Genomic DNA, 24,920 nt, shown 5'->3' on the forward strand with positions numbered 1-24,920 from the left:
GTTTCTCTCTCTGTATCTCTCTCTCCTCTCTTCTGTGTTTCTCTCTCTGTATCTCTCACTCGTTTCTTCTGTGTTTCTCTCTCTGTATCTCTCTCTCCTCTTCTGTGTTTCTCTCTCTGTATCTCTCTCTCTCCTCTTCTGTGTTTCTCTCCCTGTATCTCTCTCTCTTCTCTTTGGCCCCCTGCCGGCGGCGGTTAAAATAGAAACGCCCTGTCTAAATTGAAATCCCCTATTAATGTATTGATTATAGGTCTGGGTCCGTATAGGTCGGCGTCCGGATCCGGACCGCGGTACGCCTGTTGCCGACCCCTGGTCTAAAGGATCTATACCTCACAGGTCCATATCTAACAGATCTATATCTAATATATCTATAATCTAACAGATCTATATTTAACATATCTATAATAATACAGATCTATATCTCTAAAATCTATAATCTTACAGATCTATGTTCCACCAGATCTATATCTGTTAAATCTATGATCTAACAGATCTATATTCCACCTGATCTATATCTGTTATATCTATAATCTAACAGATCTATATTTAACATATCTATAATAATACAGATCTATATCTGTTAAATCTATAATCTTACAGATCTATATTCCACCTGATCTATATCTGTTAAATCTATGATCTAACAGATCTATATTCCAAAATATTTTACAGATCTATACAACACAGATCTTACAGATCTATAATCAAAAAGATCCGGACCACATAGATCTGCACCCTTATAGATCCAGACCCCATAGATTTGCACTCACGGGCCAGTGGTGTCCGTAGACGAATATCTGACTGCGGGCGATGTCCACTCTGTTCCAGGCTAGAGCCAGACTCAGCTGATCAGAGGCCGAGGCGTTAGTCCCTACACACACACACACACACACACACACACACACACACACACACACACACACACACACACACACACACACACACACACACACACACACACACACACACACACACACACACACACACACACACACACACTTGAATGACATTACATTTCCTTTAGCTGACGCTTTTATCCATAGAAACTTACACTAAGTGCATTCGACCAACAAAACAAAACCTTGAAGAAAACAGAATCATATAATAGGTTCATCAGGTTTCATAGAGCTAAAACATTTCAAGTGCTACTCAACTGGCTTTAGATAAGCCAGTCCTTAGTTAGTATATAAGTGCTTTGATATAAGTGCTTAGTCAGTATGTAAGTGCTTTGTTAGTATATAAGTGCTTAGTTAGTATATAAGTGCTTAGTTAGTATATAAGTGCTTTGTTAGTATATACGTGCTTTGTTAGTATATAAGTGCTTAGTTAGTATATAAGTGCTTTGTTAGTATATAAGTGCTTAGTTAGTATATAAGTGCTTTGTTAGTATATAAGTGCTTAGTTAGTATATAAGTGCTTAGTTAGTATATAAGTGCTTAGTTAGTATATAAGTGCTTAGTTAGTATATAAGTGCTTTGTTAGTATATAAGTGCTTTGTTAGTATATAAGTGCTTAGTTAGTATATAAGTGCTTAGTTAGTATATAAGTGCTTAGTTAGTATGTAAGTGCTTTGTTAGTATATAAGTGCTTTGTTAGTATATAAGTGCTTAGTTAGTATATAAGTGCTTAGTTAGTATATAAGTGCTTAGTTAGTATATAAGTGCTTAGTTAGTATATAAGTGCTTTGTTAGTATATAAGTGCTTTGTTAGTATATAAGTGCTTAGTTAGTATATAAGTGCTTAGTTAGTATATAAGTGCTTTGTTAGTGTATAAGTGCTTTGTTAGTATATAAGTGCTTTGTTAGTATATAAGTGCTTAGTTAGTATATAAGTGCTTTGTTAGTATATAAGTGCTTTGTTAGTATATAAGTGCTTAGTTAGTATATAAGTGCTTTGTTAGTATGTAAGTGCTTAGTTAGTATGTAAGTGCTTAGTTAGTATATAAGTGCTTTGTTAGTATATAAGTGCTTAGTTAGTATATAAGTGCTTTGTTAGTATATAAGTGCTTAGTTAGTATATAAGTGCTTTGTTAGTATATAAGTGCTTAGTTAGTATATAAGTGCTTTGTTAGTATATAAGTGCTTAGTTAGTATATAAGTGCTTAGTTAGTATATAAGTGCTTAGTTAGTATATAAGTGCTTTGTTAGTATATAAGTGCTTAGTTAGTATATAAGTGCTTAGTTAGTATATAAGTGCTTTGTTAGTATGTAAGTGCTTTGTTAGTATATAAGTGCTTAGTTAGTATATAAGTGCTTTGTTAGTATGTAAGTGCTTAGTTAGTATGTAAGTGCTTAGTTAGTATATAAGTGCTTAGTTAGTATGTAAGTGCTTTGTTAGTATATAAGTGCTTAGTTAGTATATAAGTGCTTTGTTAGTATATAAGTGCTTTGTTAGTATATAAGTGCTTAGTTAGTATATAAGTGCTTAGTTAGTATATAAGTGCTTTGTTAGTATGTAAGTGCTTAGTTAGTATGTAAGTGCTTAGTTAGTATATAAGTGCTTAGTTAGTATATAAGTGCTTAGTTAGTATATAAGTGCTTTGTTAGTATATAAGTGCTTTGTTAGTATATAAGTGCTTAGTTAGTATATAAGTGCTTAGTTAGTATATAAGTGCTTAGTTAGTATGTAAGTGCTTAGTTAGTATATAAGTGCTTAGTTAGTATATAAGTGCTTAGTTAGTATATAAGTGCTTTGTTAGTATATAAGTGCTTAGTTAGTATATAAGTGCTTTGTTAGTATGTAAGTGCTTAGTTAGTATGTAAGTGCTTAGTTAGTATATAAGTGCTTAGTTAGTATGTAAGTGCTTAGTTAGTATATAAGTGCTTTGTTAGTATATAAGTGCTTAGTTAGTATATAAGTGCTTTGTTAGTATGTAAGTGCTTAGTTAGTATGTAAGTGCTTTGTTAGTATATAAGTGCTTAGTTAGTATATAAGTGCTTAGTTAGTATGTAAGTGCTTAGTTAGTATATAAGTGCTTAGTTCGTATATAAGTGCTTAGTTAGTATATAAGTGCTTTGTTAGTATATAAGTGCTTAGTTAGTATATAAGTGCTTTGTTAGTATGTAAGTGCTTAGTTAGTATGTAAGTGCTTAGTTAGTATATAAGTGCTTAGTTAGTATATAAGTGCTTTGTTAGTATATAAGTGCTTAGTTAGTATATAAGTGCTTTGTTAGTATATAAGTGCTTAGTTAGTATATAAGTGCTTTGTTAGTATATAAGTGCTTTGTTAGTATATAAGTGCTTAGTTAGTATATAAGTGCTTTGTTAGTATATAAGTGCTTAGTTAGTATATAAGTGCTTTGTTAGTATATGAGTGCTTTGTTAGTATGTAAGTGCTTTGTTAGTATATAAGTGCTTAGTTAGTATGTAAGTGCTTTGTTAGTATGTAAGTGCTTAGTTAGTATATAAGTGCTTTGTTAGTATATAAGTGCTTTGTTAGTATGTAAGTGCTTAGTTAGTATATAAGTGCTTTGTTAGTATGTAAGTGCTTTGTTAGTATATAAGTGCTTAGTTAGTATATAAGTGCTTTGTTAGTATGTAAGTGCTTAGTTAGTATGTAAGTGCTTAGTTAGTATATAAGTGCTTTGTTAGTATGTAAGTGCTTTGTTAGTATATAAGTGCTTAGTTAGTATATAAGTGCTTTGTTAGTATGTAAGTGCTTTGTTAGTATGTAAGTGCTTAGTTAGTATATAAGTGCTTTGTTAGTATATAAGTGCTTTGTTAGTATGTAAGTGCTTAGTTAGTATATAAGTGCTTAGTTAGTATATAAGTGCTTTGTTAGTATGTAAGTGCTTTGTTAGTATATAAGTGCTTAGTTAGTATATAAGTGCTTTGTTAGTATGTAAGTGCTTAGTTAGTATGTAAGTGCTTAGTTAGTATGTAAGTGCTTAGTTAGTATATAAGTGCTTTGTTAGTATATAAGTGCTTTGTTAGTATATAAGTGCTTAGTTAGTATATAAGTGCTTTGTTAGTATATAAGTGCTTAGTTAGTATATAAGTGCTTTGTTAGTATATAAGTGCTTTGTTAGTATATAAGTGCTTAGTTAGTATATAAGTGCTTTGTTAGTATATAAGTGCTTAGTTAGTATATAAGTGCTTAGTTAGTATATAAGTGCTTTGTTAGTATATAAGTGCTTTGTTAGTGTATAAGTGCTTTGTTAGTATATAAGTGCTTTGTTAGTATATAAGTGCTTAGTTAGTATATAAGTGCTTAGTTAGTATATAAGTGCTTAGTTAGTATATAAGTGCTTTGTTAGTATATAAGTGCTTAGTTAGTATATAAGTGCTTTGTTAGTATATAAGTGCTTTGTTAGTATATAAGTGCTTTGTTAGTATATAAGTGCTTAGTTAGTATATAAGTGCTTTGTTAGTATATAAGTGCTTTGTTAGTATATAAGTGCTTTGTTAGTATATAAGTGCTTTGTTAGTATATAAGTGCTTAGTTAGTATATAAGTGCTTTGTTAGTATATAAGTGCTTAGTTAGTATATTAGTGCTTTGTTAGTATATAAGTGCTTAGTTAGTATATAAGTGCTTAGTTAGTATATTAGTGCTTTGTTAGTATATAAGTGCTTAGTTAGTATATAAGTGCTTAGTTAGTATATAAGTGCTTAGTTAGTATATAAGTGCTTTGTTAGTATATAAGTGCTTAGTTAGTATATAAGTGCTTAGTTAGTATATAAGTGCTTTGTTAGTATATAAGTGCTTTGTTAGTATATAAGTGCTTTGTTAGTATATAAGTGCTTAGTTAGTATATAAGTGCTTAGTTAGTATATAAGTGCTTAGTTAGTATATAAGTGCTTTGTTAGTATGTAAGTGCTTTGTTAGTATATAAGTGCTTAGTTAGTATATAAGTGCTTTGTTAGTATGTAAGTGCTTTGTTAGTATGTAAGTGCTTAGTTAGTATATAAGTGCTTTGTTAGTATATAAGTGCTTTGTTAGTATGTAAGTGCTTAGTTAGTATATAAGTGCTTAGTTAGTATATAAGTGCTTTGTTAGTATGTAAGTGCTTTGTTAGTATATAAGTGCTTAGTTAGTATATAAGTGCTTTGTTAGTATGTAAGTGCTTTGTTAGTATATAAGTGCTTTGTTAGTATATAAGTGCTTTGTTAGTATATAAGTGCTTTGTTAGTATATAAGTGCTTTGTTAGTATATGAGTGCTTAGTTAGTATATAAGTGCTTTGTTAGTATGTAAGTGCTTAGTTAGTATGTAAGTGCTTAGTTAGTATATAAGTGCTTAGTTAGTATATAAGTGCTTTGTTAGTATATAAGTGCTTTGTTAGTATATAAGTGCTTAGTTAGTATATAAGTGCTTTGTTAGTATATAAGTGCTTAGTTAGTATATAAGTGCTTTGTTAGTATATAAGTGCTTTGTTAGTATATAAGTGCTTAGTTAGTATATAAGTGCTTTGTTAGTATATAAGTGCTTAGTTAGTATATAAGTGCTTAGTTAGTATATAAGTGCTTTGTTAGTATATAAGTGCTTTGTTAGTGTATAAGTGCTTTGTTAGTATATAAGTGCTTTGTTAGTATATAAGTGCTTAGTTAGTATATAAGTGCTTTGTTAGTATATAAGTGCTTTGTTAGTATATAAGTGCTTTGTTAGTATATAAGTGCTTAGTTAGTATATAAGTGCTTTGTTAGTATATAAGTGCTTTGTTAGTATATAAGTGCTTTGTTAGTATATAAGTGCTTAGTTAGTATATAAGTGCTTAGTTAGTATATAAGTGCTTTGTTAGTATGTAAGTGCTTTGTTAGTATATAAGTGCTTAGTTAGTATATAAGTGCTTAGTTAGTATATAAGTGCTTTGTTAGTATATGAGTGCTTTGTTAGTATGTAAGTGCTTTGTTAGTATATAAGTGCTTAGTTAGTATATAAGTGCTTTGTTAGTATGTAAGTGCTTTGTTAGTATATAAGTGCTTAGTTAGTATATAAGTGCTTTGTTAGTATGTAAGTGCTTTGTTAGTATATAAGTGCTTAGTTAGTATATAAGTGCTTTGTTAGTATATGAGTGCTTTGTTAGTATATAAGTGCTTAGTTAGTATATAAGTGCTTAGTTAGTATATAAGTGCTTAGTTAGTATATAAGTGCTTAGTTAGTATATAAGTGCTTAGTTAGTATATAAGTGCTTAGTTAGTATATAAGTGCTTAGTTAGTATATAAGTGCTTTGTTAGTATGTAAGTGCTTTGTTAGTATATAAGTGCTTAGTTAGTATATAAGTGCTTTGTTAGTATGTAAGTGCTTTGTTAGTATATAAGTGCTTAGTTAGTATATAAGTGCTTTGTTAGTATGTAAGTGCTTTGTTAGTATATAAGTGCTTAGTTAGTATATAAGTGCTTAGTTAGTATATAAGTGCTTTGTTAGTATATAAGTGCTTAGTTAGTATATAAGTGCTTAGTTAGTATATAAGTGCTTAGTTAGTATATAAGTGCTTTGTTAGTATATAAGTGCTTAGTTAGTATATAAGTGCTTAGTTAGTATATAAGTGCTTTGTTAGTATATAAGTGCTTAGTTAGTATATAAGTGCTTTGTTAGTATATAAGTGCTTAGTTAGTATATAAGTGCTTAGTTAGTATATAAGTGCTTTGTTAGTATATAAGTGCTTTGTTAGTATATAAGTGCTTTGTTAGTATATAAGTGCTTAGTTAGTATATAAGTGCTTAGTTAGTATATAAGTGCTTAGTTAGTATATAAGTGCTTTGTTAGTATATAAGTGCTTAGTTAGTATATAAGTGCTTTGTTAGTATATAAGTGCTTAGTTAGTATATAAGTGCTTTGTTAGTATATAAGTGCTTAGTTAGTATATAAGTGCTTTGTTAGTATATAAGTGCTTAGTTAGTATATAAGTGCTTTGTTAGTATATAAGTGCTTAGTTAGTATATAAGTGCTTTGTTAGTATATAAGTGCTTTGTTAGTATATAAGTGCTTTGTTAGTATATAAGTGCTTAGTTAGTATATAAGTGCTTAGTTAGTATATAAGTGCTTTGTTAGTATATAAGTGCTTAGTTAGTATATAAGTGCTTTGTTAGTATATAAGTGCTTTGTTAGTATATAAGTGCTTAGTTAGTATATAAGTGCTTTGTTAGTATATAAGTGCTTAGTTAGTATATAAGTGCTTAGTTAGTATATAAGTGCTTTGTTAGTATATAAGTGCTTAGTTAGTATATAAGTGCTTTGTTAGTATATAAGTGCTTAGTTAGTATATAAGTGCTTAGTTAGTATATAAGTGCTTTGTTAGTATATAAGTGCTTTGTTAGTATATAAGTGCTTTGTTAGTATATAAGTGCTTAGTTAGTATATAAGTGCTTTGTTAGTATATAAGTGCTTAGTTAGTATATAAGTGCTTAGTTAGTATATAAGTGCTTTGTTAGTATATAAGTGCTTTGTTAGTATATAAGTGCTTTGTTAGTATATAAGTGCTTAGTTAGTATATAAGTGCTTTGTTAGTATATAAGTGCTTAGTTAGTATATAAGTGCTTTGTTAGTATATAAGTGCTTTGTTAGTATTTAAGTGCTTTGTTAGTATATAAGTGCTTTGTTAGTATATAAGTGCTTAGTTAGTATATAAGTGCTTTGTTAGTATATGAGTGCTTTGTTAGTATGTAAGTGCTTAGTTAGTATATAAGTGCTTAGTTAGTATATAAGTGCTTTGTTAGTATGTAAGTGCTTAGTTAGTATATAAGTGCTTTGTTAGTATATAAGTGCTTAGTTAGTATATAAGTGCTTAGTTAGTATATAAGTGCTTAGTTAGTATATAAGTGCTTAGTTAGTATATAAGTGCTTTGTTAGTATGTAAGTGCTTTGTTAGTATATAAGTGCTTAGTTAGTATATAAGTGCTTTGTTAGTATATAAGTGCTTTGTTAGTATATAAGTGCTTTGTTAGTATATAAGTGCTTTGTTAGTATGTAAGTGCTTTGTTAGTATATAGGTGCTTAGTTAGTATATAAGTGCTTTGTTAGTATATAAGTGCTTTGTTAGTATATAAGTGCTTAGTTAGTATATAAGTGCTTAGTTAGTATATAAGTGCTTTGTTAGTATATAAGTGCTTTGTTAGTATATAAGTGCTTTGTTAGTATATAAGTGCTTAGTTAGTATATAAGTGCTTAGTTAGTATATAAGTGCTTTGTTAGTATGTAAGTGCTTTGTTAGTATATAGGTGCTTAGTTAGTATATAAGTGCTTTGTTAGTATATAAGTGCTTAGTTAGTATATAAGTGCTTTGTTAGTATATAAGTGCTTAGTTAGTATATAAGTGCTTTGTTAGTATATAAGTGCTTAGTTAGTATATAAGTGCTTAGTTAGTATATAAGTGCTTAGTTAGTATATAAGTGCTTTGTTAGTATATACAGGACTGTCTCAGAAAATTAGAATATTGTGATAAAGTTCTTTTAACTTTGGACAAATCCAGGTTCAAAATTATTGTTTCATTTTGTAGTCATATTAGAGTCTAAGGCTTTTACAGAAGGGATATTGGATATCTCTTTTTATCACTCCATAAATCAGAAAATACTGTCAACAGCCCTAAAATTTAAATTGTTGTCATGTTTTTAGATATACAATGTTGTATAATTCAGGCTATGAATGATATATGAACACACTCTTCTGTAAAAGCCTTAATAATATTGATAGGAATATAACTGGAAGGTTTGGTGTGTCTACGTGCTACTGAAGTGGACATGTCTAACTCAGAGTAGGAGAAAGAACTCATTTGGAGAAAAGGACCTTTACAGATTGCAGTGAGGCGCTAGCTAAACCCTCCTGGTCTCTGGATGACAGCTTGCGCCTCGACGCACTCCGTGAAGGTATTTCATGTTCGGGCTCATTTGTTTTTTTTATAACCTTGCTTCGTGCAAGTGACAATATTGTCGTCTTCTCTGTGAACGTTTTTTTCGCCGTTCTTTTGCCATTTTGAGATTTACATTTCTAGCGGAAAGCTAACCAGGAAGTGTTTTAGCACACCACGTGACGCATCTGAACGAATCGCGTTGTCAGAAATTGACACCAGCCAATGAGATTTAGTTTCTTGGTTTAAGACCCCTTTGTACTTTCACGATTGGTTGCTGATACAAAGGAAATGACCATATTTGGATCCGATGAGATTGTGCAGGAGAGACGGAGCTTTCCAACGATATCTCTGATGACATGGTGCACACAGCGGTCGAGGTACTTTATGTTACGTTAGAATGCTAACTTTTGGTGAATTTAGGAGAAATCTACTGACGCAAATAGACAAACTATATTAAAATAAACACTTAACTGTGTATTTTGTATGTTTTCCTTCCAAAAGCCTGAGAGAAAACATGTTGTAGAATCAAAATAGCACAAAATCTCCTTAGTTAGTATATAAGTGCTTTGTTAGTATATAAGTCCTTAGTTAGCATATAAGAACTTTTTATTTTGTTTTTTCTGTTTTGTTTTTTGTTTAATGAGGGTTTCTCTTTATATTTTGATCAGTGAGTCACCTTTGAGCAGAGCCGTCAGGATGGACATCTCGATGTCCTGCTGTCCCTCTGAGCCCATCCTGAACACCGTGATCTACACACACACACACACACATTTAGCTACGTGCTAAGCTAACATGGAAATCTGGACTAACATGTTATCAGTTTGAATGTTTAATACATCTCTGCAGCTCTTTGTAATCTGACTAAAGTGGATCAACTGTTCAGGGGCAGCAAAGGATTGTGGGATTAAATAGAGAACAATCTCTAATATGAGCGTCATTAAGTTAATGAGTCGTAAGATAAAGACTACATTACCCAGGGTTCATAGCAGACACCTGCACTCTGATGTATCTATGTAGCAGATGCTTATATCTATCTATTCATATATACATATATAATAACATGTCATATGTTCACGTCTGGCCTACCAGCGCCCTCTTCTTCATGCACTCCATCACCATGAGGAAGATCTGCTGCGCCTGACTGCGGCTGTAGGTAAACGTCTTCTGGATGGTGACCAACAGCTGCTCCTTCACACTGTCACTCAGCAATCTGAGGAAGAGGAGGAAGAGCAGGAAGATAAGAGAACATGTATTAAAACCAGTTACTGGTTAATAGCCAGTGAAAAATAACAAAAGACACAAAACTGCTGCAAGAGTCCAGATCCCCCAAACATCTATCAGCTCACCTTAGACCAGGACCCTAACAAGCAACCACCTTCTAAACCTTCCTGCAGACCCCCAACCACATTCTTCAGGGACAGAAAGCAGGATGGTTAGTGGGCTATATATTGGTTCCTCACCCGTCCTCTCCACAGTATCTGTGGGCGAAGGATATGATATCGGAGGCGCGGCCGCTGCCGTCACAGATCACCACAGGAACCGGAGGCTCCTCCCTCAGACTCTCCAACACGATGGAGATGACATTAGGACCCCCCTCCAGGATCAGACACACCACCGGGACCCCCTGACCCAGACCTGGAGGAAACACTTGATCAGTAAAAACAAGTTGAATGGACTGAGGTCTTCAATATGTTGATGTTTCAGATGTTTCAGATGTTTCAGATGTTGGAGACGTGACCCACTGAGACAGGTCTCAGTGGGTCACGCGCCTCAACCCTGCATTACAATAGGCAGGAACACTCTGCTGATTGCGCGAAGTGCAAAACAGCGTGAGTTAGTAAACCCTCAGCGAAAAATCATTTCAATAGCGCATTTAAAATCAGAATAACTCAGTGTGCATCCAGACCCGGTGAGGACACTATCTATACTGACTCAGCAATCACTGTGGCTCTTTCCTGGAGCGTCAGCTTCAGTGTCAGCCAGACGAAGACTGACAAAGACATTGGAGTCCTGTTGGAGTCACGAGGGAGGCAAAGAGGAGGCAAATCCTACTTTGATTGAGCTAAGTATCGCTGGTGTTTTCTTTTGTTTTATTCTATTCTCTTGGGTTCTCTAGCCCCTCATGCTATAATCATGTGTATTTTTCTGCATTCCTGTTCATGTGTCCTCTCGCAACTATCACTGGCCCCGTGTATCTCCTAATCGATATAACCGGCCTACTCTCGTCTATCCCACATGCTCCACTGAGATTCAGCATCTCGTTTCAGGGAGGGGGCCAGTGGAACTGCCAGTCAGCTGTTCCTAAGGCTGACTTCATCTCTGGCTACGCTTCCCTGCAGTCTCTGGGTTTCCTTGCTCTCACGGAGACCTGGATCACTCCATCCAACACATCCACCCCAGCAGCTCTCTCCACAGCATATTCCTTCTTCCATACACCCAGACCCTCTGGCAGAGGAGGTGGCACTGGTCTCCTGCTCTCTCCCAAATGGAGCTTTTCCCTCTTCAAGCTACCTAACTTCACTCCTTCCACCTTTGAGTTCCATGCCGTCACAGTAACCCATCCTATACAATTAACCATTGTTGTTCTCTACCGTCCACCAGGCGCCTTGGGGGACTTCTTGGAGGAGTTAGATAATCTCCTCTCACACATCCCTGAAACCTCCCGCTGTACTTCTCTGAGACTTCAACCTCCAGACAGGGAAGACATCTGAACATCTCTGTTAACCACCTTTGCTTTCTCACTGTCTCCATCCCCACCAACTCATAACGCTGGCAATGTCCTTGATCTCATATTCTCAAGGAACTGCACTACTTCTAACCTCTCTGTAAACCCCGCTCCACACATCCGATCACTTCTTCATTTCATTCTCTCTACCCCTTTCCAAACATAACAACCTAATCTCTTCTAACTCTGCACCTGTCCGCCGTAACCTCCGTTCCCTCTCCCCCTCTACCTTTGCCTCATCGGTGCTCTCAGCCCTCCCTTCCTCTGATTCGTTCCAACTCCTGCCTCCAAACTCTGCTGCAGAAACTCTCCTCTCTACTCTCTCATCCTCTCTGGACTCTCTCTGTCCTCTCACATCTCGACAGACTCGTCAGTCCCCTCCGGCTCCCTGGCTAAATGACGCACTGCGTGCTAAAAGAACCATCCTTCGGGCAGCAGAGCGGAAATGGTGGAAATCCAAACACCATGACGACCTCCTAACCCAGGGGTCTGCAACCTTTTTGACCAAAAGAGCCATTTTGCTGCTTTTTCCCAAACATTTTTTTGTCTGGAGCCGCAAAACATATTTCATAGCTTGATAGCTAATAAAGTTGTATTTATTGTTATATCAGACAAAAACTACAGTTTTTTTGCATTTATTAGGCTTTTTATTAAATTATATAAAACTGTTAACCTCTAGTAAGAAACAAAGAACTCCTATAAGGATAATTAAAAATAATACACAGGCCTACTTTAAAATAAATTAAACACAGCACTTGGGGAGTCCTCTGCACATTTGAAGGAAAAAAAATATTATTAAAATGGGCCCACTTTGAAATAAATAAAACATATAGCTGCACCCTAAAAAGAGTTAAAGGTAGGGTAGGTAAGAATGGAGAAACCAGCTTGAGTGCGCTACAATTTTAAAATACACAACCGGAACAAATCTGCCTCTTCCTTCAGACTTCCTCACAGAGCCCCTCCTCCAACACACACGAACGCACACATGACCAATGAGGGCACGAGATAAGTTTGTGCACAGATGGAAGGCTGACAGGCAGGTAGGTCATCCAGTTACTTTAGCCGGCTCAGATGATTGGTCGTGCTTTTTACAGCGCTACGGCTTCCAGAGATTAATTTTTGTATGTATTTATTGTCAAAGCATTTCATATATTCATTGCTATCAGGACGTTAAGAGCATTCCATGGAATATAACAAAAAGTGTTTCTGAAATAAATGACATACCCCATTGAATTATGACTAAAGATCGTCAGCTGTCTTACTCTCCGTGTTGTTCCCGTTGTTTCTCGATACGTAAAGGCTGCAGCACCTTTGACAACTTCTCTCTACATATCAAACATACCGGTAAACCAGCATCGTTTGCTGTGAAAGCAGATAACTCTGTCCACACAGAATTAAATCCTGTGTTCCTCCGGTACTGTTCTTTGATTTATCCATAGTTCGCTCATCGAGCCGGGGGTCAGGTTATTCACCCGCAGGAAAAGGCGCTGGCGCGGGACCGTAGCAGGATGTGACGCATATTTTAGTTGACCTAATTAAAACCGTTTTGTTTTTTATTTATGTGTCACAGTATCACCTCAAAATACAAGATACCAAACATTTTCAACCGTGCAACAAAATATAAATAGTCCTACAAATTGTTTTATTTTATTTCCTTCTTATTTTTGTCGAAGCTCAAGGGAGCCAGAGCAGAGGGCTTAAAGGGCCGCATGCGGCCCGTGGGCCGCGGGTTGCCGACCCTTGTCCTAACCTATCAGGCTCTCCTCTCCTCTTTCTCTGCTTCCATCTCTCAGGCAAAAAGCACTTTCTTTCAAGATAAGATCCAATCTTCCTATTCCAATCCCAAAAAACTATTTTCTATCTTCTCCACCCTCTTGGACCCCCCCAAAGCCCCTCCTCCCTCCTCCCTTCTGTCAAGCGACTTTGTTAACCACTTTAAAAAAAAGGTTGATGATATTCGCTCTTCTTTTTCTGACTCACCTTTACTCACCGCTGGGTCACCAGACCCTCCCTTCACCCACACACTGACCTCCTTCTCCCCTCTCTCTCCAAGTGAGGCTCTTACCCTCATTACCTCTGCCCGTCCTACCACCTGTCCTCTGGACCCTATCCCCTCAAACCTCCTTCAGACTATCGCTCCTGATATTCTACCGTTTCTCATTTCATCAACACTTCTCTAACTTCTGGTCACTTTCCAAACAGTCTCAAGGAGGCAAGAGTAAACCCTCTCCTAAAGAAACCCACTCTCAACCATTCTGATGTTATAAACTACAGGCCCGTCTCTCTCCTCCCGTTCCTGTCTAAAACACTTGAACACGCTGTCTTTAAACAACTCTCCTGTTATCTCCATCAGAACAACCTTCTGGATCCGCACCAGTCTGGTTTCAAGGCAGGTCACTCAACAGAAACTGCTCTCCTTGCTGTCTCTGAGGAACTGCACACGGCTAAAGCAGCCTCCCTCTCCTCTGTCATCATCCTTCTGGACCTGTCTGCTGCATTCGACACGGTGAACCATCAGATCCTCCTTCACACTCTCCAAGAACTTGGAGTTTCAGGCTCTGCACTTTCCCTCCTCACCTCATACCTCAAAGATCGCACCTACAGGGTTACTTGGAGAGGGTCCGAGTCCGACCCTTGTAAATTAACTACAGGGGTCCCTCAGGGCTCTGTTCTTGGTCCCCTCCTCTTCTCCTTGTACACAAACTCGCTCGGGTCTGTCATTAGCCCGCATGGTTTTTCATACCACTGCTACGCTGACGACACCCAACTGATTCTGTCCTTTCCCCGCTCAGAGACCCAGGTCGTCGCACGCATCTTTGCTTGCCTAGCAGACATCTCTCAGTGGATGTCTGCTCACCACCTCAAGCTCAACCTTGAGAAGACTGAACTGCTTTTCCTTCCGGGAAAAGATTGTCCCACTCTTGACCTAACAATCAACATCGGCCCCTCTGTTGTTTCCCCGACTCAGACTGCAAGGAATCTGGGTGTGACCCTAGATAACAAACTGTCCTTCACTGCAAACATCTATGCTACAACCCACTGCTGCAGATACACTCTTTACAACATCAGGAGGACACGTCCCCAGCTGACCCTGAAAGAGACGCAGGTTCTGGTCCAAGCTCTCGTCATCTCACGCCTAGACTACTGCAACTCCCTCCTGGCTGGTCTACCTGCATGTGCCCTCCGACCTCTGCAGCTCATCCAGAATGCAGCGGCTCGTCTGGTCTTCAACCTTCCTAAATGTTCCCACACCACGCCGCTCCTCCGCTCCCTTCACTGGCTTCCAGTAACTGCTAGAATCCACTTCAAGACACTGGTACTTGCGTACCATGCTGTGAATGGATCTGGCCCTTCCTACATCCAGGACATGGTTAAACCGTACACCCCAGCACGTGCACTCCGCTCTGCATCAGCCAAACAGCTCGCTGCCCCCGCACTGCGAGGGGGACCCAAGTTCGATGTTTCAGATGTTTCGGATGTTTCGGATGTTGGAGATGTTTCAGATGTTGGAGATGTTGGAGATGTTTCAGATGCTGGAGATGTTTCAGATGTTTCAGATGTTTCAGATGTTTCGGATGTTTCGGATGTTTCGGATGTTTCGGATGTTGGACATGTCTCAGATGTTGGAGATGTTGGAGATGTTTCAGATGTTGGAGATGTTTCAGATGTTGGAGATGTTTCAGATGTTGGAGATGTTTCAGATGTCTCAGATGTCTCAGATGTTTCAGATGTTGGAGATGTTGGAGATGTTTCAGATGTTGGAGATGTTTCAGATGTTGGAGATGTTTCAGATGTCTCAGATGTTTCAGATGTTTCAGATGTCTCAGATGTTTCAGATGTTGGAGATGTTTCAGATGTTGGAGATGTCTCAGATGTTGGAGATGTCTCAGATGTCTCAAATGTTTCGGATGTTGGACATGTCTCAGATGTTGGAGATGTTGGAGATGTTTCAGATGTTGGAGATGTTTCAGATGTCTCAGATGTTTCAGATGTTTCAGATGTCTCAGATGTTTCAGATGTTGGAGATGTTTCAGATGTTGGAGATGTCTCAGATGTCTCAAATGTTTCAGATGTTGGAGATGTCTCAGATGGTTCAGATGTCTCAGATGTTTCAGATGTTGGAGATGTCTCAGATGTTTCAGATGTCTCAGATGTTTCAGAGGTCTCAGATGTTTCAAATATTTCAGATGTCTTAAATGTCTCAGATGTCTCAGATGTCTCAGATATTTCAGATGTTTGAGATGTTGGAAATGTTTCAGATTTTTCAGATGTATCAGATGTCTCAGATGTCTCAGATGTTTAAGATGTCTTAGATGTCTCAGATGTCTCAAATGTTTCAGATGTTCCTGGTCCTCCAGAGCTGAAGGTAGTGACAGCTGGGCCTCCCTTTGCTGTCCCTGCCTTACACAGCTCCAGGCATAGGATGACAAAGGGAAACCCACTGGTCACATGATCGTTTGACATAATCCAAAATCATATTGAGAAATCCCATTGGACCAGGGAGATGCTGCCTTCAGGATCCAACAGAGAAACCCCACACCCTGCAGCTCTCTATAGAGATAAGAGAACATCCTCTGTCTTTCCTAATCAATTCTCCATGGCTAGTCTGTCCTGGCTCAGGACTACGTGTATTATACAAGTATTGTAAATTAGTCACTAACTGTACTGCATACATTTTAACAGATATAAGTTCTCTCAGTGTAGGACAAGTTGTTTTAGCATTGAGCTAACGTGGGACTCACGAGTGTTGATCTTCTGCAGAGCGATGTGTTTCTCCAGCTGCCGGCGGAGGCGCACCTCGGCGCCGTACTTCCCGTGCGTCCCGTTGTCAGCCAGGAGGAAGTGGGAGTGGCTGCTGTTCAGAACCGACAGCTTGCTGAGTGGGTTGGACATGGTCGTATAGGGCCGGGTCACCTGCAAAAAGGGTTCAGAGTGAAGAACCAGCAGAGCTTTCTGTTGGGTGCACAGATACCGGAGATTCACTGATGCGCTGTATTCAAGATTCAAAGCCTTTAGTGAGGTCTGTGTAGCAGCTAATGTCGCCTGCAACACTGCAACTGAGAATATACCTAACGCAAAATGTAATCAGGAAGTAGAAACGATCTGATCGACCAATCAGAGCGTCAGTGGTTTGACTTCAGTCAACAACGGATACTGAACCTCCCCCCGCCCTGCTCCTGTAGGCATTGATTATTTGGTACTGAAGGGTGTGTGTGTTGCTTTGGATGAATATATAATAAATATTCACATTCTATTTAATATTGAACAATCCATTCTTTGACAATAATATCCTGCATTATATTTGTTACTGGACATTTGGATTTCCACATATATATTTTTAATTTTATTTCGTATTTTTGATTCTTTAACTTTGTCTTAATTTCTCTGATGTACATTGCCGTCTATCTCTGTATCTATCTATCTATCTATCAATCTATCTATCTATCTATCTCTCTATCCATCTATCTATCTATCAATCTATCTATCTATCTATCTCTCTATCCATCTATCTATCTATCTATCTATCCATCTATCTATCAACCAATCTATCCATCCATCCATCTATCTATCTCTCTATCTATCTATATATATATATATATATATATATATATATATGTATATATGTATCTATCAATCTATCCATCTATCTCTCTATCTCTCAATCTATCCATCTATCTATCTATCTATCTCTCTATTGAATTTAATTGATTTATTTAAAACAAGGGACAGTGTACATTAATCAACATATTAAAAACATGCAAAAGTACTCAAATTTGCCAAAAGGCTAGTTTTCACCGATAGTCCCTTTGCCAGATGGTGATAGACATCATAAAAGCAATAATAAAAATACCACAACATTTTTATACCATTTTACATATTTACAATATATGACATCACTGAATAAAGATAAGAGCAAGTCATGATAATAAATAAAACATTCACAATACACACTCCTACTAACACCTACACCCACACATCAGTGCTGACACTGTTGGTTTTCAATGAGCCACTTTTTAATACTGTGCTTGAATGTGTAATAGGATGAGGATTCTCTTATTGGTTGTGGTATTGAATTCCATTGATGGGATGCATGGAATGAAAAGACAGCCTGGCTGAATGCACTTTTCCTAAATGGGATGGTGGCTCTATCTATCTATCTTAAGCTGCCAGGAAAACTTCAATCTAGTTCTCACAGTAAAGTATTTTGGTATGGTATCATCCTGCCGTGTGGTATTGTGTATTTCTAAATGTCGGTGTGTTTCTATGATCTCACGTCTCTCCCGATGAGGTCCTCCTTGTTCTCGATGATTCCCCAGGGGGCGATGCCGATGGCGCAGACCTTTCCTCTGGACTTTGACGAGTGGTCTTTGAGAGCGTCCCCCACGTGACGGATCACTCCTGAAAGAGTTTATAAAGGTAATCTCAACTGTACCTTCACCCGGAGAGAATTCTATTTATTTTTGGCCATCAGAACGTTAGACTGAAATATGTAAAAGAGAGCTGAAATATATGGACATTAAGATGGACTGAAGGATGTAGAAATATCCTCATATTGGGGTCTGGGTCCTAGTTTCATTGCAGGATCTGATGCAGGAGATCAGTTTCATACAGCAGATACAGCACTTGACAAAACATATGACGCATCAATTAAACTGATTTTATGTTTGCATTATTCTCAGAGTAAAGCGTGCACCCCCCTATGTGCATCCCACCGAACAGCACCTGGGTCTGAACCGAGTCTGTATCAAACTGAATCCCTGAAGCTCTCTAAGGAGACCCCCGGACATCCTGTTAGCTGCAGGACCGTATGAACCAACATTTCAACCCCCTCCCTCTAACCCTGTACCTGTAGAGTCAATAGAAGTGAGGAGCGATTTGTTACCCGTGCTGACCCCCCCGGTGAAGATCCAAGCTCCAGTGGTCACCGCCGCTTTGATCAGGCCTTTCCCAAAAACCTGTTTCAGTTTTGGGGGCAGCTCGAAGTTCTGCAGGCCCCCGTGAACGGAGATGAGGAGGGTGGGGAGCTCCAGCTCCCAGTCCTTCACCATCAGGTGCAGCAGCGAGTCCGCCTTCGAGTCGTACGACACCCGGATGTACTGGAACATTAAGTGTCTTAATATGATATATCATGTTTTATAATACATATATGTATATTATATGATATATAATGTTAATGTATGATATATAATGATAAATAATGTTAATGTATGAAATATAATGTCAATATATGATATATCATGTTGTATAATGATATATAAAGTTCATGTGTGATATATAATGTTATATAATGATATATAATATTAATGTATGATATATAATGTTATATAATGATATATAATGTTATATAATGATATATAATGTTGTATAATGATATATATAATGTTAATGTATGATGCATAATGTTGTATGATTATATATCATTTTAATGTATAATATATAATGTTCATGTGTGATATATAATGTTCATGTATGATATATAATGTTGTACAACGATTAGGGATGTAACGATATAAAAAATATCGCGGTATCGCAATAAATAAACGTCCCAATACTATTGTGAGACTGACAAAATCTACCACGATATAAAAAAAAAAAAGATTTACATTTTTTTTTTAAAACACTTGGCAGCAAGTAGGTTACAACATGAGCATAAAACAACAGAACACAAAAGGACATCATATTTACAGGACTACATTTACATACCTAGAGACATTGACTAATACCAACAGTGTATTTATATCTTGCCCTGTCAATAAGCCTCACCTTCCTGGCAAAAACTGTATTGTTTTGAAGTAGTGGAGAGACAATGCACAGTTTGACCCAGTGTCACCCATGGCCAAAGCATATCTCTCTGTCCCACTTTGTTGGGTAGTACCAGTAGGTACAAAAACACTGGTTTTCTTGTTCCAGTCTGTTACTGTCACTTTGTTTTTGAAACTTTTAAATACTGCTATCCTATTAACATGCTGTACAAATCAGATTTATTATTTAATAAAGAACATTTTTCCAAGTAAACATTTTTGAAATTAAACATTTGTTTTTTAAATATAATCTTTACATTTTTTTTCCTTTATTTTTCAATAACGCGATATTATCGTACCGTGAATCTTTGGTATCGTTACATCCCTAATAACGATATATAATGTTCATGTATGATATATAATGTTCATGTATGATATATAATGTTCATGTATGATATATAATGTTCATGTATGATATATAATGTTCATGTATGATATATAATGTTCATGTATGATATATAATGTTGTATGATGATATATAATGTTCATGTATGATATATAATGTTCATGTATGATATATAATGTTGTATGATGATATATAATGTTCATGTATGATATATAATGTTAATGTATGATATATAATGTTCATGTATGATATATAATGTTCATGTATGATATATAATGTTCATGTATGATATATAATGTTGTATGATGATATATAATGTTCATGTATGATATATAATGTTCATGTATGATATATAATGTTCATGTATGATATATAATGTTCATGTATGATATATAATGTTAATGTATGATATATAATGTTGTATGATGATATATAATGTTCATGTATGATATATAATGTTGTATGATGATATATAATGTTCATGTATGATATATAATGTTCATGTATGATATATAATGTTGTATGATGATATATAATGTTCATGTATGATATATAATCATCGTTTATGATATATAATGTTCATGTATGATATATAATGTTCATGTATGATATATAATGTTCATGTATGATATATAATGTTGTATGATGATATATAATGTTCATGTATGATATATAATGTTCATGTATGATATATAATGTTCATGTATGATATATAATGTTGTATGATGATATATAATGTTCATGTATGATATATAATGTTCATGTATGATATATAATGTTCATGTATGATATATAATGTTCATGTATGATATATAATGTTCATGTATGATATATAATGTTGTATGATGATATATAATGTTCATGTATGATATATAATGTTGTATGATGATATATAATGTTCATGTATGATATATAATGTTCATGTATGATATATAATGTTCATGTATGATATATAATGTTCATGTATGATATATAATGTTCATGTATGATATATAATGTTGTATGATGATATATAATGTTCATGTATGATATATAATGTTCATGTATGATATATAATGTTCATGTATGATATATAATGTTCATGTATGATATATAATGTTCATGTATGATATATAATCATCGTTTATGATATATAATGTTCATGTATGATATATAATGTTCATGTATGATATATAATGTTCATTTATGATATATAATGTTCATGTATGATATATAATGTTCATGTATGATATATAATGTTCATTTATGATATATAATGTTCATGTATGATATATAATGTTCATGTATGATATATAATGTTCATTTATGATATATAATGTTCATGTATGATATATAATGTTCATGTATGATATATAATGTTCATTTATGATATATAATGTTCATGTATGATATATAATGTTCATGTATGATATATAATGTTCATTTATGATATATAATGTTCATGTATGATATATAATGTTCATGTATGATATATAATGTTCATGTATGATATATAATGTTCATTTATGATATATAATGTTCATGTATGATATATAATGTTCATGTATGATATATAATGTTCATTTATGATATATAATGTTCATGTATGATATATAATGTTCATGTATGATATATAATGTTCATTTATGATATATAATGTTCATGTATGATAAATAATGTTCATGAATGATATATAATGTTGTACGATGATATATAATCATCGTTTTAAATAATATAGAGTATGATAGTGTGTGTGGTGTTACCATGGCCTTGTTGACGTGCCCCCCCCCCTGGAACTCAATGAGTCCATATGCGTCGGTGCCGGAGCTCTGCGTGTGCTTCGGGGGGGTCCATCTTTCTGCAGGGGCCTCAAGCTGCACCACCGGGGCCCCTCCCTCTTCAGGGGCACCCCCCGGGACTGACTGGTGCTGCGACACCAGCTGACCACAGCCACACCTGAAATACAATAACAACAACAAACACACACAACCCTTTCAGTCAAGCAGCAGAGAGACAGCAGGGAATATGAACGTGTACAGGGAGCCGTGATGTTATTAGGATAACTTCAGACGTTGGAACATTATGATGTCATCAGTCAGGTGCTGAGTGTACATTAATAAGTGACCCCCCCCCCCCTCTCTGTAGAGCTGGACCTGCTGCAGTACCTGCTGGTATCTTTGCTGGGAATTATCTGCATGCACTCTCTCTTCTGGAAGGTTCTCTCGATCCACGCTCGCTGAGTCTGAACAAAAACCATTACATTACATGTTACTTGTTAGAACCAGAAGAGACAGGATTATGTTACAGCGTAAACTGAGAGAGGTTACAGCGTAAACTGAGAGGTTACAGTGTAAACTGAGAGGTTACAGTGTAAACTGAGAGAGGTTACAGTGTAAACTGAGAGGTTACAGTGTAAACTGAGAGAGGTTACAGTGTAAACTGAGAGAGGTTACAGTGTAAACTGAGAGGTTACAGTGTAAACTGAGAGGTTACAGTGTAAACTGAGAGGTTACAGCGTAAACTGAGAGGTTATAGTGTAAACTGAGAGGTTACAGTGTAAACTGAGAGGTTACAGTGTAAACTGAGAGGTTATAGTGTAAACTGAGAGGTTACAGTGTAAACTGAGAGGTTACAGTGTAAACTGAGAGGTTACAGCGTAAACTGAGAGGTTATAGTGTAAACTGAGAGGTTACAGTGTAAACTGAGAGGTTACAGTGTAAACTGAGAGAGGTTACAGTGTAAACTGAGAGGTTACAGTGTAAACTGAGAGAGGTTACAGTGTAAACTGAGAGGTTATAGTGTAAACTGAGAGGTTATAGTGTAAACTGAGAGGTTACAGTGTAAACTGAGAGGTTATAGTGTAAACTGAGAGAGGTTACAGTGTAAACTGAGAGGTTATAGTGTAAACTGAGAGGTTATAGTGTAAACTGAGAGAGGTTACAGTGTAAACTGAGAGAGGTTACAGTGTAAACTGAGAGGTTATAGTGTAAACTGAGAGGTTATAGTGTAAACTGAGAGGTTACAGTGTACACTGAGAGGTTATAGTGTAAACTGAGAGAGGTTACAGTGTAAACTGAGAGGTTATAGTGTAAACTGAGAGGTTATAGTGTAAACTGAGAGGTTATAGTGTAAACTGAGAGGTTATAGTGTAAACTGAGAGGTTACAGTGTAAACTGAGAGGTTACAGTGTAAACTGAGAGAGGTTACAGTGTAAACTGAGAGGTTATAGTGTAAACTGAGAGGTTACAGAGTAAACTGAGAGGTTACAGTGTAAACTGAGAGGTTATAGTGCAAACTGAGAGGTTACAGTGTAAACTGAGAGGTTACAGTGTAAACTGAGAGAGGTTACAGTGTAAACTGAGAGGTTATAGTGTAAACTGAGAGGTTACAGTGTAAACTGAGAGAGGTTACAGTGTAAGCAAGGAGAGCAGAAACTGCTCTCCTTGCTGTCTCTGACAAACTGCACACTGCTAAAGCAGCCTCCCTCTCCTCTGTCATCATCCTTCTGGACCTGTCTGCTGCATTCGACACGGTGAACCATCGGATCCTCCTTCACACTCTCCAAGAACTTGGAGTTTCAGGCACTGCACTTTCCCTCCTCACCTCATACCTCAACGACCGCACCTACAGGGTTACTTGGAGAGGGTCCGAGTCCGACCCTTGTCAATTAACTACAGGGGTCCCTCAGGGCTCGGTTCTTGGTCCCCTCCTCTTCTCCCTGTACACAAACTCGCTCGGGTCTGTCATTAGCCCGCATGGTTTTTCATACCACTGCTACGCTGACGACACCCAACTAATTCTGTCCTTTCCCCGCTCAGAGACCCAGGTCGTCGCACGCATCTCTGCTTGCCTAGCAGACATCTCTCGGTGGATGTCTGCTCATCACCTCAAGCTCAACCTTGACAAGACTGAACTGCTCTTCCTTCCGGGAAAAGATTGTCCCACTCTTGACCTAACAATCAACATCGGCACCTCTGTTGTTTCCCCGACTCAGACTGCAAGGAATCTGGGTGTGACCCTAGATAACAAACTGTCCTTCACTGCAAACATCGCTGCTACAACCCGCTGCTGCAGATACACGCTTTACAACATCAGGAGGATACGTCCCCAGCTGACCCAGACATCAGCGCAGATTCTGGTCCAGGCTCTCGTCATCTCACGCCTAGACTACTGCAACTCCCTCCTGGCTGGTCTACCTGCATGTGCCATCCGACCTCTGCAGCTCATCCAGAATGCAGCGGCTCGTCTGGTCTTCAACCTTCCCAAATTCTCCCATACCACACCGCTCCTCCGCTCCCTTCACTGGCTTCCAGTAACTGCTAGAATCCACTTCAAGACACTGGTACTTGCGTACCATGCTGCGAATGGATCTGGCCCTTCCTACATCCAGGACATGGTTAAACCGTACACCCCAGCACGTGCACTCCGCTCTGCATCAGCCAAACAGCTCGCTGCGCCCGCACTCCGAGGGGGACCCAAGTTCCCGTCAGCAAAAACACGTGGGTTTGCTATCCTGGCTCCAAAATGGTGGAATGAGCTCCCCATTGAAATCAGGACAGCAGATAGCTTACACATCTTCCGACGCAAACTGAAAACTCATCTCTTTGGACTCCACTTCCAGAGATAGAATTACTAAGAAAGCACTTATATACTAATAAAGGGCTGGCTTTCTAAATGCCAGTTGAGTAGCACTTGAAATGTTTGGCTCTATGAAACCTGATGTACTTATATGATTCTGTTTTCTTAAAGGTTGTATCTTCCTGGTCGAATGCACTTATTGTAAGTCGCTTTGGATAAAAGCGTCAGCTAAATGCAATGTAATGTAATGTAATGTAATGTAATGTAAATTGAGAGAGGTTACAGTGTAAACTGAGAGAGGTTACAGTGTAAACTGAGAGAGTTTACAGTGTAAACTGTGAGGTTACAGTGTAAACTGAGAGGTTACAGTGTAAACTGAGAGAGGTTACAGTGTAAACTGAGAGGTTACAGTGTAAACTGAGAGGTTACAGTGTAAACTGAGAGAGGTTACAGCGTAAACTGAGAGAGGTTACAGTGTAAACTGAGAGAGGTTACAGTGTAAACTGAGAGGTTACAGTGTAAACTGAGAGGTTACAGTGTAAACTGAGAGAGGTTACAGTGTAAACTGAGAGGTTACAGTGTAAACTGAGAGAGGTTACAGAGTAAACTGAGAGAGGTTACAGTGTAAACTGAGAGGTTACAGTGTAAACTGAGAGGTTACAGTGTAAACTGAGAGAGGTTACAGCGTAAACTGAGAGAGGTT

General features: G+C 36.9%; 1 protein-coding gene across 1 annotated transcript in view; it reads right to left on the reverse strand.

Annotated features, from left to right (window-relative positions):
• LOC307027680 (transient receptor potential cation channel subfamily M member 1-like) overlaps positions 1-21,881 on the reverse strand; it is a gene marked incomplete at its 5' end in the record, with an annotated part of 52,550 nt that extends 30,669 nt beyond the window's left edge. The window contains 9 exon segments of the mRNA XM_079695963.1: positions 771-871; positions 9,464-9,536; positions 9,874-9,997; positions 10,248-10,422; positions 16,255-16,426; positions 17,787-17,911; positions 18,396-18,609; positions 21,403-21,595; positions 21,805-21,881. Coding sequence (XP_079552089.1) covers positions 771-871; positions 9,464-9,536; positions 9,874-9,997; positions 10,248-10,422; positions 16,255-16,426; positions 17,787-17,911; positions 18,396-18,609; positions 21,403-21,595; positions 21,805-21,881 — 1,254 coding nt within the window.
• Positions 21,882-24,920: the final 3,039 nt, after the last annotated feature.

Source organism: Notothenia rossii (assembly GCF_949606895.1).
Source record: "Notothenia rossii genome assembly, contig: scaffold_137, whole genome shotgun sequence".
NCBI lineage: Eukaryota > Metazoa > Chordata > Actinopteri > Perciformes > Nototheniidae > Notothenia > Notothenia rossii.